This window comes from Macrobrachium nipponense, chromosome 7 (assembly GCF_015104395.2).
Source record: "Macrobrachium nipponense isolate FS-2020 chromosome 7, ASM1510439v2, whole genome shotgun sequence".
In the NCBI taxonomy this organism is placed as follows: Eukaryota; Metazoa; Arthropoda; class Malacostraca; order Decapoda; family Palaemonidae; genus Macrobrachium; species Macrobrachium nipponense.
Genome location: NC_061109.1, coordinates 91,794,066 through 91,809,465, shown reverse-complemented (window position 1 = coordinate 91,809,465; position 15,400 = coordinate 91,794,066). Strand labels below are relative to the sequence as shown.

The 15,400-nt window shown below is 45.5% G+C and overlaps 1 protein-coding gene across 1 annotated transcript in view; it reads left to right on the top strand.

The window, feature by feature from the left end:
* The window catches only part of LOC135217651 (uncharacterized), a 112,135-nt gene that overhangs the window by 12,762 nt on the left and 83,973 nt on the right, over window positions 1-15,400 (top strand). Inside the window, exon 3 of the mRNA XM_064253616.1 lies at window positions 8,828-8,934. Within this exon, the coding sequence (XP_064109686.1) occupies window positions 8,828-8,934 (107 nt within the window). The remainder of the gene's footprint in view (window positions 1-8,827; window positions 8,935-15,400) is intronic.

Sequence of the window (15,400 nt, the reverse complement as noted above, 5' to 3'; positions counted from 1 at the left end):
GCTACAGGTAGGTCAGGTGATCTACCGGCCTGCCCTGGGTGGCAGGACTAGGAACCATTCCCGTTTTCTATCATTTTTTTTCTGTCGCCGGTGGTATCAACATCGTTGCTGCTACCTCCTGATGGAATTCGCTTTTTCTAGACAATTGATCATCTTTTTTTTGTTGGACTTTTGGTGACGTACCTGGATTGTTGTTTTGGCATTCGCTACTGTGGACTGGATTTGGACTTGCTTTTGATTTTTCTTCAAGAATGTCTGATTCAAGTGGTTGTGTGAGAGTGTGTGTGAATGTAGGCTGCAAGGTGAGGATACCGAAGGCTTCGGTTGATCCTCACACTGTATGCCGCAAATGTAGAGGTTTTGACTGTTCTATTTCTAACACCTGTCATGAATGTGAGAGGTTGAATGTTGAGGAATGGAAGACTCTAACTTCTTACTTGAAGAAGTTAGAGAGGGATAGAGTCAGAAGGGCTGCATCTAAGGGTGCGGGTAGTACAAGGCCTATTGAGCCTTTTAATGATTCTAACTCTTCTTTAAACTATGCATTTGATTCTAATTCTGTATCAGGGCCCTCACTGGCTTTACATTCAGATTCGGCCTCGGAAATTGCTGATCTGAAAGCTACACTTCATAGGATGAAATCCAAAATGGCTGCCATGAAAGGTAAGGATTGTGAAAGTGATTATTTTAGTGAAGTGAGTGCCCCCAGTGTTGTGGAGGGGGCGTCTGACCGTCTCTGCGACGCTCCCAGGCCTAGACCTCTTTCAAGCTCCCAAGCCCAGAGGAGAAGAAAGTCGAAAGCCGTACGGAGGTTGTGGAGAATTCCCCCCGGTCAGGCGTCCCTTCAGCAGGCTCTGTAATTAGACAGACTGCTCAGGACCGCTATAGGAAAAGCATCCTCAGAGAGTGCTTCTCTTCGTCCGCCTCTCCCTCTCCTAAACGAGGGTGGAAGGATTCGGACCTTTCCAGGCCCCTGAAAAGGCACTGGAAAGAACCTATGTTGGATTCAAGCCCCGAACGCTTTTCGGAAGAAGCGCCTCCCTCGATCAAGAAAGCTAAGAGGGTTTTGACGTCCCCTGGCTTGGACAAAACTCCTTCGAGGTCTCTCTCCCGTTGAGAAGACGCCGGAGAAGCTTCCAAGAGGATTATTTTGGCTGTACAAGAACAGTTATCCGCCTTGGTAGGAGTCCTTTCGAAGGATCCTCCTCGTAGAAAAGACGTGAGGCTTCCTGTCAAGAAGTCTCGTCTTCCTTCTCCCGCCAGGAGTGAGGCTCCTGTGGGACGTGAGGCTCCTGTGGGACGTGAGGCGTTTGAGATCTCTTCCGATAGAGACTCATACGATGATTATGAAGCGCCAGACAAGCGCGAGGCGCCAGTCAAGCGCGAGGTTTCTTCCAGACGAGAAGCGTCTTATAGGATTCAAGCGCCAGATAAGCGCGAGCAACTTTACAGGCGCGAGGATGTAGCCAGACGTGATACGTCTGCCAAGCCAGCAGCGTCAGCCGAGCGCGAGGATTCAGCCAGGCGCGAGGCGCCAGACAAGCATCATCCATACAAGGATATAGCGCCAGAAAGGCGCGAGGCGTCAGCCAGGCACGAGGTTTCAGAGAGGCGCGAGGCACCAGTCAGGCGCGAGGCGCCAGCCAAGCGCGAGGCGTCAGCCAGGCGCGAGGCGCCAGCCAAACGCGAGGAGCTAACCAGGCGCGAGACGTCTGATTTGTTTCATAGGGGCTCTGTACATGCTCTTAGCCCCTCTCCAATTAGGAGTTTGTCTCCCGCAGAGAGAGTAATTGGGCAGGAAGACCCAGAACGAGAATTGAATTCTCCTTCTGATCCTATCTTGGAAGAGGACTCAGAAGACGAGACTCACGGCAGAGAAGGGCTGTCTAACTATAAAGTTTTGACAGCTCTCCTTCTTCAGGAATACGGAGATGCCTTGACCCCTGCCGCTCCTCCTTCTCCTCGCTCACTTTTTTCATGCTCCAAGACGCCGAAGTCGTCGGCTTTTCTGAAGATGAGGCCGACGATTTCTATGAAGAGAGCTCTTCAGTCTCTGGATACCTGGATGCTAACCAAAAAGGAGCTAGTTAGAACGGTGTTCTGCATGCCTCCCGCTAGACTTACGGGCAAGAGAGGTATTTGGTACCAGACTGGGGAGAATATGGGGCTCACTCTCCCAGCTTCGGCTGAAGCTGACTTTTCCAGTCTGGTAGACGCATCCAGGAGACATAGCCTTCATACGGCTAAAATAACTTGGGGTCTTTCGGAGTTGGATCATCTCCTCAAGGGACTTTTTCACATTTTGGAAGTCTTCAACTTCCTAGATTGGTCCCTTGGGGTGATGGCCAAGAAGGCCCATGCCTCGGAAGGACTCGATCCTGACGTACTCCTTGCGATCTTGTCGTGCATTGACAAGGCGGTACAGGACGGCTCAGGGGAAGTCTCTTCTTTATTTGGAGCCGGTCTCTTGAAGAAGAGATCTGTTTTTAGCGTTTTTTTGACGAAAGCAGTTTCGCATTCGCAAAGGGCAGCTTTGTTATTCGCTCCCAGGTCTGACTTTCTGTTCCCTTCGCAGTTGGTGAGGGACATTTCCCGTTCGCTGACGGAGAAAGCGACACAGGATCTTCTCCTTCAATCGTCCAGGAAAAAGAGACCAGTGATGATGGGAAACAAGAAAGGTGTTTCTACGCCTCTTCAGCCCTTTCGAGGAGGTCCTCCCTCTAGAGCCCCTCTAAAAGGAAAGCGACTGAGAAGAGAGGTAGAGCTTCTTTCCGTCCTTTAAAAGGGAAAGTGAAGTGACGCTCCTCCAAACACCAGTAGGTGCCAGGCTCCGGGGATTTGCGGAAGCCTGGACTCTCATAGATACAGACGCTTGGTCAATGTCTGTTCTACAGAAAGGATACCTCATTCCTTTCCTGGACAATCCTCCCCTGACATCAACTCCGCGGGAATTGTCCGCCAATTACAAGGACCCTGTGTTGAAAGATACTCTTCAACAAATGGTGGATCAAATGTGGGACAAGAGAGCAATAGAGCTAGTGCTGGATCAAAGCTTCCCCCAGGGTTTTACAATCGTCTTTTCTTGGTTGCGAAAGCCTTGGGGGGCTGGAGACCAGTTCTAGATGTCAGCGCTCTGAACAAGTTTGTTCAGAAACAGAAGTTCTCCATGGAGACTTCTGCATCAGTCCTTGCGGCTCTTCGCCAAGGGGATTGGATGGCGTCTCTGGATCTCCAGGATGCCTATTTTCACGTCCCGATTCATCCTTCGTCGAAGAAGTACCTCCGTTTCATGACGGGGGGAAGGATCTTCCAATTCAGAGCCTTGTGTTTCGGCCTTTCTACGGCTCCTCAGGTCTTCACGAGCCTTATGAAAAATGTGGCGAGATGGCTTCACCTGAAAGGTATCAGTATCTCTCTGTACCTGGACGACTGGCTCATCAGAGCAAAGTCAGAGAAACAGTGTTTGGAGGACCTTGCTTTGACACTAAACCTGATAAAGACCTTAGGATTGCTCGTGAACCTCGAGAAGTCCCAACTGATCCCCAGCCAGAACTTGGTCTATCTGGGGATTCGGATGGATTCTCGGGGTTTTCGAGTATTTCCTTCTCAAGAGAGACTAACGAGAGGCTTAGAGAAAGTCTCTCTCTTCTTAGGGAAAGAACGTACTTCGGCGAGGGAATGGTTGAGCCTATTAGGGACACTTTCCTCGCTCGAACAGTTCTTTCCTCTAGGAAGACTTCATCTCCGTCCGCTTCAGTTCTTCCTCAGAAGATCGTGAACATGAAGACAGGACTTCTTTCGGACGTTTTTCCCATTCCAGTTTGGATGAAGCGCCACTTAGAATGGTGGTTACTCCCACTGAAGGAAAACAAGGGTACTTCCCTAGAAACTCAGAACCCAAACCTTGTATTGTTTTCCGACGCGTCGGAAAAAGGTTGGGGAGCAACCTTGGGAAAGAGAGAGGTGTCAGGCACCTGGAATGCTCTTCAAGTGTCCTGGCACATAAACTGCAAAGAGCTGTTTGCCGTACACCTGGCCCTAAAGAGCTTCGAACCTTTAGTGAGGAACAAGATAGTCCAAGTGAATGCGGACAACACAACCACCCTTGCATACATTCGAAAGCAAGGAGGTACACACTCGTATGCCCTATACGAGCTCGCAAGAGACCTTCTGTTGTGGACATCTCAAAGGAACATCTCTCTTTTGACGAGGTTTGTTCAAGGAGTAAGGAACGTGAGAGCAGACAGGCTGAGCAGGAGGAACCAGGTCCTTCATACCGAATGGACCCTCCACTCAGAAGTTTGTCGGAATCTCTGGTCTCTTTGGGGGACTCCTCATGTCGACCTCTTTGCCACGTTCCTCTCAAAAAGACTGGAAGTCTTTTGCTCAGTAGTAGAAGACCCCAGAGCTCTTACGTAGACGCCTTCCTTCTAGATTGGTCTCATGTAGACGTTTACGCATTTCCCCCATTCAAGATTCTGGGGCAAGTGCTCAGGAAGTTTGTGACATCAAAGGGGACGAAAATGACCCTGATAGCCCCCTTTTGGCCAGCTCAAGAGTGGTTCACGGAGGTGCTGGAGTGGATGGTAGACTTCCCCAGATCCCTCCCACAAAGGAAGGATCTTCTCAGACAACCACACTTCGAGAGGTTTCATCAAAACCTCCCCGCTCTCGCTCTGACTGCCTTTCGATTATCGAAAGACTTGTCAGAGCGAGAGGCTTTTCTCGCAAAGCAGCAAGCTCGATCGCTAGAGCCCGGAGAACTTCCACTATCCGAGTTTACCAATCGAAGTGGGAAGTTTTTAGAAGGTGGTGCAAGTCGAAGAAGTTGTCCTCTTCCAGTACCTCTGTAACAGAAATCGCTGATTTTCTGTTTTTTTGAGAGAGGAATCTCGTCTCTCCGTAGCCACGATAAAGGGCTATAGGAGTATGCTTTCGGCCGTCTTTTAGGATAGAGGCCTAGATCTGGGAAATGATAGAGATCTACATGATCTGATTAGATCTTTTGAGACCATGAAGTCTAAGATTACTTCTCCCCCTAACTGGAATCTCGACGTGGTACTGAAGTTCTTGTCCTCAGCGAGATTTGAACCTCTGCATTTGGCCTCGTTTCGTGACCTAACGAGAAAATGTTTGTTTCTTTTGTCACTGGCGATGGCTAAAAGAGTTAGTGAGCTGCACGCCCTTAGTGATAAAGTGGGTTTCAATCTAGATTCAGCCATCTGTTCATTCAAAGATTTATTTTTGGCGAAGAATGAAAATCCTTCGAATCCCTGGCCGAGAAACTTCGAAGTTAAAGGCTTATCGGGTCTCGTCGGCAGGGAAACGGAGAGGTCTCTTTGCCCAGTAAGGGCTTTAAAGTTTTACATGCAGAGAAAGAAACAGTTGGGAGGTTCTAGACAAGGTCTCTGGTGCTCGGTGAAGGATCCATCAAGACCTATGTCCAAGAATGCTTTAGCCTTTTTTGTCAGGAACGTCATTACTGACGCTCATAAGGCTTGCACGGATGACTCTTTCAAACTCCTGAGAGTAAGAGCTCATGAAGTGAGAGCAGTAGCTACGTCTCTCTCTTTTCAGAGAAATATGTCACTAAAGAATATCTTGGAAGCGACATATTGGAGGTGTAATTCAGTGTTTGCTTCTCACTATTTAAAGGACGTTCGTGTGACCTACGAAAAAATGTTTTTTTTTAGTCCTTTCGTGTCTGCGGGCACAATCCTGGGTACAGGAGCTAACACCAATCCTTAAATAATACATAAGTCTAATAGATATGTTCTAGACTTTCTGCTGAGCAGGTGCGGTGCCGCACAGCGGCCAGTCACTTTCGTTCAGTAAGGAACTCTTGTGATATCTTTTATTAGATGAGTATCATAAATTTTTTTTGGGAAAATTAATGTGTGCATGTGCAATTTGGTTTAGAGTTATGGTTGTTGTGAAGAGTTTTGGGATAACTCGGTGCAATTTTTAATACTAACATGGTGGTTAGGATCAGGTGGTCGGGATTGGTTGTGTGCTCCTTCATAAGGCGTGTTGTCATATAAGTGGATCAGCACCCATTGACAAAGTCCTTTCAGGCTCTGCCGAGTAAGTGGATAAGACCCCTTCGGCAGACCCACAAGAACTCTTGGCCATAGATCACATATCTCGCTAAAGTTTCTTGAGGTGATGCAGACTCCTGGGCTACAGCCACAAAGTCTACCACCTATCAGGTAGGAACCAAGGTTTTATTTATACCTACAACATATGTTGTTTACCTGTCTATTCCAGAAGTAGCTGTCTCTTACCCTCCACCAAAGGGTGCCAATCAGCTATGTATATATCTGACAGGTAAGTTGATTGTATGAAAATGATATTGTTATGATACAATAAAGTTTCATACATACTTACCTGGCAGATATATACGATTAGGGCCCACCCAGCCTCCCCGCAAGGAGACAGGTGGAAGAGAAAAAATATGATAGAAAACGGGAATGGTTCCTAGTCCTGCCACTCAGGGCAGGCCGGTAGATCACCTGACCTACCTGTAGCGAGTGGCGCGAAATTTGAATTTCTGTCGGGGACGACGGAGTCTTAGCTATGTATATATCTGCCAGGTAATTATGTATGAAACTTTATTGTATCATAACAATATCATTTTTGTTTTTGTATTTTGGGCAATTTACGACTTCTTGCTTGAGAACAGAATATTGATTTTTCACTGCATACTCTAATTTACTAGCTCTTAATGGTTTTCACTGTTACACAGTAGTCCTTTGATTATCCAGTTTAATAGAGCCAAGGCCTTATCAGATAAAGCAAGTACTGCATACATATGTAAACATTAAATATGTTTATCAACAATGACCATCACAATTTAAACTGAAAACATCTTGGAAAAAGTAATTATTTACTTTATTTTCCCATATTTGCAACAAAATAAAGTCCTTAAATACACTTAATAACAAAAGAAGTAAACACCTTGTTTCTCTCGTATGCAATGCAATACACTACGTACTTTACACAAACAATTTGTATCATTTACCCCAAAATACTTTGTACCCAAAAAAGTAAACCCTTTCTGTTTCTCTTGTACCAACATGCTCTACAGTAAGCTACACATTGTTTTTCATTTTCCAGTAATATAGTAAAAAACATCGTACTGTACACAAAAAAAGTAAACCTTATTTTCTTGTATCCAACAAAATATATATAGTGTACAAAAATAATTTTTATTATTTTCCTCAAATGCACTGTACCAGTACCCTTTTTTTCTCTCATATGCAATACACAATACTTTCAGTGTACACAAACAGTTTTATCATTTTCCCCAAAATACATCATACAAAAAAAAAATCTATCAAATAATTTATAAAAATACTTTTTTACTGTCACTTACTGAATTCCATTGCTTACCTCTTCAACTAATCAAGCATGAAGAAGGAAAATGGTCTTTGTTACTGAGTGCACTGATAAATTCCAGATGCAGCCTAATAGCATACAATATGTGTATGGTGCTCTGTCTATCAGCCATTAGAAATAAAAAATAAATTACGGTGATGTTTTTGTTACTGCCAATAGGAAGAAAGCTTACAAGAAATCTGAGAAGTTGTCTACCCCCACACCTTATACTATATATGTACTTTTAAACTGATGACTTATCCATATCAGCCAATATAAAGTGATAAAGTGATGTTTCATGACACATTAAGTGACAATGGTGAAAACTAAAGCACTCTAGTACTGCAGTACTTCTTTCACATTGTGTGTTCATGTGTGTGTTTCTTATTTTTGCTTTGCTTGATTAACTGTACAGCATTTTATCACAAGTTTAGTTGATTCTCAATATGTCATCACAATAGTTCACAAAAGAATGTTTTCTCACTGTTGATATTTCATCTCTGATTACTATAAAAGATATTTGGAATGTGAATCTGTAGATGTTGGTGCGCAACTTATAACGTAAGTCATGGTGCCACCAGTAAAAGCGTATGGTGTGCATACATACATACCTTATGCACATGATTGTGTTTATCTTTTGAGTTGTAGAAATAAAAAATGAGAAAATACAGTAAAATTGTAAAATGAGAAAGCATAAAATATAAATAAAAAAGTAAATTAATGTGATACCTCATTTGTTGTTCTCTCTCTCTATACCATATCTCTTCATCATTTTCCTGCTTTGTTACATTACAGTAATGTTTATAGTATCGTTGAATGACATTTGGAAAAATCATAAATGTAAAAACAACCAAATAAGCTCTAGTAAGTCAAACATCTACCTAGCCCTCTTCAACCATCCATCACAGCATCCACACCTCATCCCAGCTAGGGAAACTTCTCCCCAGCTCTACCCACCTTCCAAAACAACCTTTTCTCTGAGTGAGTTCCTCTACACAGCCTTACTGCCCCTCTTCTCCCATGGGCCCCAGGCATCCAACCTACCCCCTACCTTGGAAACTTCTCCAGGCATCCACCACCCTCGGTCTGTTTATGAGTGTTACCAACATTTTTCTGAGGCCGCACTGCATTGCCAACCAACTGAGGGGTTTTTTCAACTTTTGTGAAATTTATATACTATATCATATATCTTTGAGCCTGGTTACTGATAAGGGTGTGTCAGATAATGTTGAGTTCTGGATAACCAAGGGATTCCTGTACTTATCATTTCTCTTAATTTATAAGATTTGAATACGTATTAATATTCCCAGCAGTGCAAAGTGGTGCCATATTATAATGTTGATGATTAGCTTGAAGTAATTTATTGTAATATAATATATATATATTAAATAACTTTCTTTAAATATAATGATTAAAGCAATATTTTTCACCTTAATTTTCTCTTCCTCAGGTAAAGCGGGAACTGAGAGCACAGAGTGTACGCTGTTGAGTGAAAAAAGTTGTCTTTACATTTCAGAGGATTCATATCCACAGTTCGTAACAGATGCCCTAGACATGGTAAGTCATCAGCTGTACAGTATGTATATTCTTTGTGTATATCATATGCAGAAGGATAATAGTTTTTGTTATATTATATTAGGATCAAGATAAACTTAAGATAGTGCATGTTTAGCACTAACAATATAATATAATTGTTAATGCAGTATGCATGGATAAAAATAAGGAGGCGCATACCCATCAGAAGGAACGATGGTTCATTAATGATATCAGAAGAAGAAAGGCAAAACTGGGCAGAACAATTCTGGGAGGTCATGAACAAGAGATACTATAATGAGAGATAATATATCTGGTATACCAAAAGCCGAAGATGACCTGAAAATGTAGTGAATTATTTTATGGTTTTTGAAGTGGAGTAAGTCATAAAGAATGATAGAAGTAAAGTTCTAGGCTATGATGGAATTACTGCAGAGGTGATTTAGTATAGTTAACAGTTTTTATACATTCAACTTCCCTGCCAGATATATACTTAGCTATAGACTCCGTCGTCTCCGACAGAATTTCAAATTTCGCGGCACACGCTACCGGTAGGTCAGGTGATCTACCGCCCTGCCCTGGGTGGCAGGACTAGGAACCATTCCCGTTTTCTAATCAGAATTCTTCTGTCGCCCGGACCATCAACATTGTTGTTGGTTCCTCTCGATTGGTTTTTCTTTTTTCACCGGCAATTGATCTTCTTGACCGACTTTTGGTGACGTATCTGGATTGTTGGATTGGCATACGCTTTTGTGGACTGTTTTGTGGACTTTATTTGGAATTTTCTTTAATAATGTCTGACTCTGGAATGGTTGTGAGACGTTGTGTGAATGTAGGCTGTAAGGTGAGGTTGCCGAAAGCTTCGGTAGACCCTCACACGGTATGCAAGGGTTGCAGGGAGTATGAATGTTCTTTTACTAATACTTGTAAGGAATGTGAGAACTTGAGTGAGAACGAATGGAAGAATCTAACTAATTATTTAAAAAATTTAAAAAAGTTAGAGAGAGAGAGTGAGGAAGGCTTCTTATAGAAAGTTTACAAGGTAGTTTCTAGATCTGAAACTAATTCCTAGCTTGGGATCTTCCCCAAGGGTAAGTATTGCTATACTTTTTCCTTCCATTGCAGCCCCTTCTCCTATTGCAGAACCTGTAGATCCAGCAAAAGAACTTGCGGATCTAAAAGCAGCCTTCAAGTTGATGGAAAACAAAATGGCTGCCATACAAGGTAAGGCTAGTGATTATTCAGTGGACAGTGATATGAGTGTCCCCAAGTGTAGTGGAGGGGGCATCTGGTCGGCTCAGCAACGCTCCTAGGTCTAGACCTCTTCCAAGCTCACATGCCCAGAGGAGAAGGAATGTCGAAAACCGAAAGGAGGTTGTGGAGAATCCCCACCGATCAGGTGTCCCTTCGGCGGTTTCTGTGACACCCCAGACTGCCAAGGATCGCTATTGTAAAAGCGTCCTGCGTGAGTGTTTTTCGTCGTCGGGATCTTCATCTCCGAGACGTGATTGGAGAGATTCCGATCGATCTCGGCCACTCAAGAGGGAGTTGGAAGGCTCCGACTATTGATTCGAGCCCAGAAAACTTCCCTGAGGAGTCTCCCTCGGGAGTGAAGAAGGCAAGAAGAGCCATTCTTTCAACCAGAGTGAGAAGGAGCAGGAGGTGGAGGCTATGGACTCCTCCCCTCCTCCTCCCCCTCCTCCCGAAGAGGATAAAGAGGAGGCTACGAAGAGATTCATGATGGCGATGCAAGAGCAGATTTTGTCCTTGTAGGAGTTCTATCAAAGGAGCCTCCTAGAAGGAAAGACTCTTCCCTTCCGATCAAAAGATCCTCCAGACGTATGGAGGTATCTGCCGCCAGGATCGATACTCCTACTCGAGGTGAGGTTTCCTGTACGAACCTGGATGAACCGATCAGACGTCTGGCACCGGCCAGGAGTGAGTCACCCAGGAGGCAGGAGCCAAGAGCCAGGAGTGAGGAGTCAACCAGGAGGCAGGAGCCCAGAGCCAGGAGTGTAGAGGCATCCAGGCAGGAGGCAGGAGCCAGGAGGCAAGAGCCAGGAGGCAAGAGGCAGGAGGCAGGAGTCAAGAGGCAGGAGCCAGGAGTCAGGAGGCAGGAGCCAGAGTCCGGAGTCCAGGAGGCAGGAGTCGCGGAGTCAGGAGGCAGGAGTCAGGAGCAGGAGTCAGGAGGCAAAGTCAAGAGCCAGGAGGCAGGAGTCAGAGACTCGTTCCTGGAGTTTATGACTCTTCTCCAAATAGGAGCTCCTCTCCTTCAGAGCATAAGAGGTCTTGGAAGGACTCTCCCTCCAAACGTGAACTTTCTCCTTCGTCTGATCGAGGGTTAGACGAGTTGTCTGATGACGAACCTCCGGCTAATGAGGGACTATCGAGTTATAAAGTCTTAGCCTCATTATTGCTTCAAGAATTTGGAGATTCTCTTAGTCCGGCGGCTCCTCCTCCTCCTCGTTCTCTCTTTTCGAGCTCGGCTACGGCAAAATCTTCGGCCTTTTTGAAAATGAAGCCTGCTATATCGATGAAGAAGGCACTCCATTCTTTAGATTCTTGGATGGACAAGAAGAAGGAGTTAGGAAAGACGGTATTCTGCATGCCTCCTTCCAAACTACATGGAAAGAGAGGTATTTGGTATGGGACAGGAGAGACTATGGGTCTTTCTCTACCTGCCTCTGCAGATGCCGACTTTTCCAATTTAGTGGAGGCCTCTAGACGTCACTCCTTAGGATCGGTCAGAGCGACGTGGAGCACTTCAGAGTTGAACCACTTTCTAAAGGGACTTTTTGTCACTTTAGAGGTGTTCAACTTTCTGATTGGTCACTCGGAGTTCTGGCCAACAAATCTAAGGATCCGGAGTTTCTTAAAAACCCAGAGATTCTCCATAGCGTCCTGTCCTGCATGGACAAGGCAGTACAGGACGGTTCGGGTGAAGTGGCTTCCCTTTTTGGTGCTGGTCTCCTGAAAAAGAGATCAGTATATGGATCCTATTATCGAAAGGGGTTTCTCCGAGCCAGAGGACTGCTTTATTGTTTCGCCATTGCGCTCTATCGGATCATCTGTTTCCTTTCTCAGTTAGTGAAGGATATATCGCTCGCTAACTGAGAAGGCGACAACAAGACCTACTAACACAAAACGTCCAAAGAAAGGACGCCCTGTAGTGTCGGCGATTATGAAGGACTCTCGTCTCCTCCTCAGCAGCCCTTTCGTGGAGGTACAGCGGCTCGTCCCCGTGCCAGAAGAAGAGCTCTGATAAGAGAGGAAGGTCTTCCTTTAGGCCCTTCAAGAAATCCAAGTGACTTGTTGCTCCTTCAAGCACCAGTGGGAGCCAGACTCCTGAACTTTGCAGGAGTATGGGCAAAAAGGGGAGCCGACCCTTGGTCAGTGTCGGTCCTAAAGAAGGGATATGTAATCCCCTTCGACAACAGCCCTCCCCTAACATCTACGCCTCGGGAACTGTCAGCGAGGTACAGAGACCCGGTAATGAGAAAGACTCTCCTTCAAATGGTGGAACAAATGTGGGAAAAAGAGGCCATCGAACTTGTGCAGGATCCCACATCTCCCGGGATTTTACAATCGCCTTTTTCTAGTACCAAAGGCATCGGGGGGGTGGAGACCAGTTCTAGACGTAAGCGCTCTGAATCGCTTTGTTCAGAAAAAGAAGTTTCGCATGGAAACGTCCGCCTCAGTAATGTCGGCTCTTCGTCCAGGAGACTGGATGGTCTCTCTGGACTTGCAAGACGCATATTTCCATGTTCCCATTCACCATTTGTCAAAGAAATATCTTCGTTTCGTAATAGGAGACAAGATCTTTCAGTTCAGGGCTCTGTGCTTCGGTCTGTCTACAGCTCCGCAAGTATTCACCAACCTGATGGCGAATGTGGCAAGATGGCTTCACCTAGAGGGAATAAACATCTCCCTCTACTTGGACGACTGGCTGATCAGGGCCAAGTCGGAGATTCAGTGCTTGGAGGACTTATCAGTAACAAGGAACATGATAGATTCGCTAGGATTGCTCGTCAACCTCGAGAAGTCACAGCTGATCCCCAGCCAGAACTTGGTCTATCTGGGGATTCAGATGGATTCTCGGGGTTTTCGAGTATATCCTTCGCGAGAAAGAATCACTCGAGGTTTGTCGAGAATCTCGAGCTTCTTAGAGAGAAAGAACAGTTCAGCGAGGGATTACCTGAGCCTTTTAGGGACCCTGTCCTCACTAGAAAAGTTCTTCTCTCTGGGGAGACTTCACCTTCGCCCTCTTCAGTTTTTCCTCAAAGAGGTGTGGAGTTGGAAGACGGGACAACTCTCGGACATCTTCCAACTTCCACAAGAGGTAAAAGATCATTTGAAGTGGTGGATCCCTCCTCTTCAAAAGAACGAGGGCGTATCGCTTGCCCTGCAGAACCCAGACCAAGTGTTATATACCGACGCTTCGGAGTCGGGATGGGGAGCGACGCTAGGAGCAAGGGAGGTGTCAGGCACCTGGACAAAGGAACAGGTGTCCTGGCACATCAATTGCAAGGAACTAGTGGCCATACACCTAGCCTTAAAGTTCTTCGAAGAGATAGTCAGAGGCGGGGTGATACAGATAAACTCGGACAACACCACGGCTCTGGCTTACATACGCAAGCAAGGAGGCACGCACTCTTTCTCCCTATCAGTTACAAGACACCTGTTAACCTGGACGGAAGAAAGAGGCATAACTCTCCTCACAAAGGTTTGTTCAAGGGATCAAGAATGTGAGAGCGGACAGACTGAGCAGGAGGAATCAGGTCCTTCCCACAGAATGGACTCTACACGAAGAAGTGTGTCGAAGTCTTTGGTCCCTGTGGGGGAGACCTCACATAGACCTGTTTGCGACGTTCCTCTCCAAAAGAATAGAGATATTTTGCTCTCTAGTGGAAGATCCGAGAGCCTTCGCAATAGACGCGTTTCTCCTGGATTGGTCGGGTGTGGACGCATACGCCTTTCCCCCGTTCAAGATCCTGGGGGAAGTGCTCAGGAAGTTCGTAGCTTCGAAGAACACGAAGTTGACGCTAATAGCCCATTTTGGCCAGCCCAGAATGTTCACGGAGGTACTGGAGTGGATAGTGGACCTTCCCCAGATTGCTTCCAAACAGACCAGATCTACTCAGACAACCCCACTTCGAGAGGTTTCATCACAAACCTCCCAGGTCTCGCTCTGACTGCCTTTCGACTATCGAAAGACTTGTCAGAGCGAGGGGTTTTTTCTCGCAGGGCTGCGGGCTCTATCGCTAGAGCCCGCAGAGCTTCGACGAGAAGAGTATACCAATCAAAGTGGGAAGTCTTTAGGAGGTGGTGTAAGGGTCAGAAGCTGTCCTCCTCCAGTACCTCTATAGTGAATATTGCCGATTTCCTCCTCTTTCTGAGAGAGGAATCACACCTATCTGTCTCAACAATAAAGGGATACAGAAGCATGCTGTCTTCAGTATTTAGGAATTGAGGCCTAGACATTGCAAGCAACAAAGATCTACACGATCTAATTAGATCTTTTGAGACTTCAAAGGCAGCTACTCCTAGAACACCTAGTTGGAATCTAGACGTGGTCCTGAAATTCCTTTCATCGGATAAATTCGAGCCTTTACATCTGGCTTCCTTCCGCGACGTCACTAGGAAATGCTTGTTCCTGGTGGCTCTCGCTACAGCCAAAGAGGACGAGCGAATTGCACGCTCTGGATTCCACGGTTGGGGTTCAAAGGAGATGCTGCCATCTGTTCTTTCCAGACAATGTTTCTGGCAAAGAACGAAAACCCGTCAAAACCGTGGCCCAGAAGTTTTTGAGGTAGTAAAAGGCCTATCTAACCTAGTAGGCAGAGATAGAGAGGTCTCTCTGTCCAGTGAGAGCTCTTAAATATTATTTAGAGAGGAAGAGACAGATGGGAGCTTGTCAACAAGGTCTTTGGTGTGCGGTGAAGAACCCCAAAAGACTCATGTCCAAGAACGCTTGGCTTTCTTTGTGAGAAGCGTTATTACGGACGCTCACAAGAACTGCTCGGAGGAATCCTTCGGTCTTCTAAAAGTCAAGACCCATGAAGTGAGGGCAGTAGCAACGTCTTTGGCGTTCCAAAAGAATATGTCTCTAAAAAATATCATTGAGACATACATTATTGGAGGGTGCAATTCAGTGTTTGCATCTCATTATCTGAAGGATGTGAGAGTGACCTATGAGAAGTGCTTCTCGCTAGGTCCTTTTGTATCAGCAGATACAGTGCTGGGTCTTGGAGCAAAGACTGATCCTTAATTTTGTGTTTTTATTTATCGTACATAAACCCTCTTGTCAGATATGTGCTTGGTTTTCTATTAGCAAGCTCACTAATGTCGCACGGGAGCATAGTGTCATTGCTGGTAGGGGATCAAGGGTATGTATGGCTAGTAGGGGAGTACAAAATTTTTTTTTTTGTATATTTTGTAATGAAAGTGTATTTATGTTTCGAGTTTTTGGTTGTTTGTAAGGAGTTCGGGG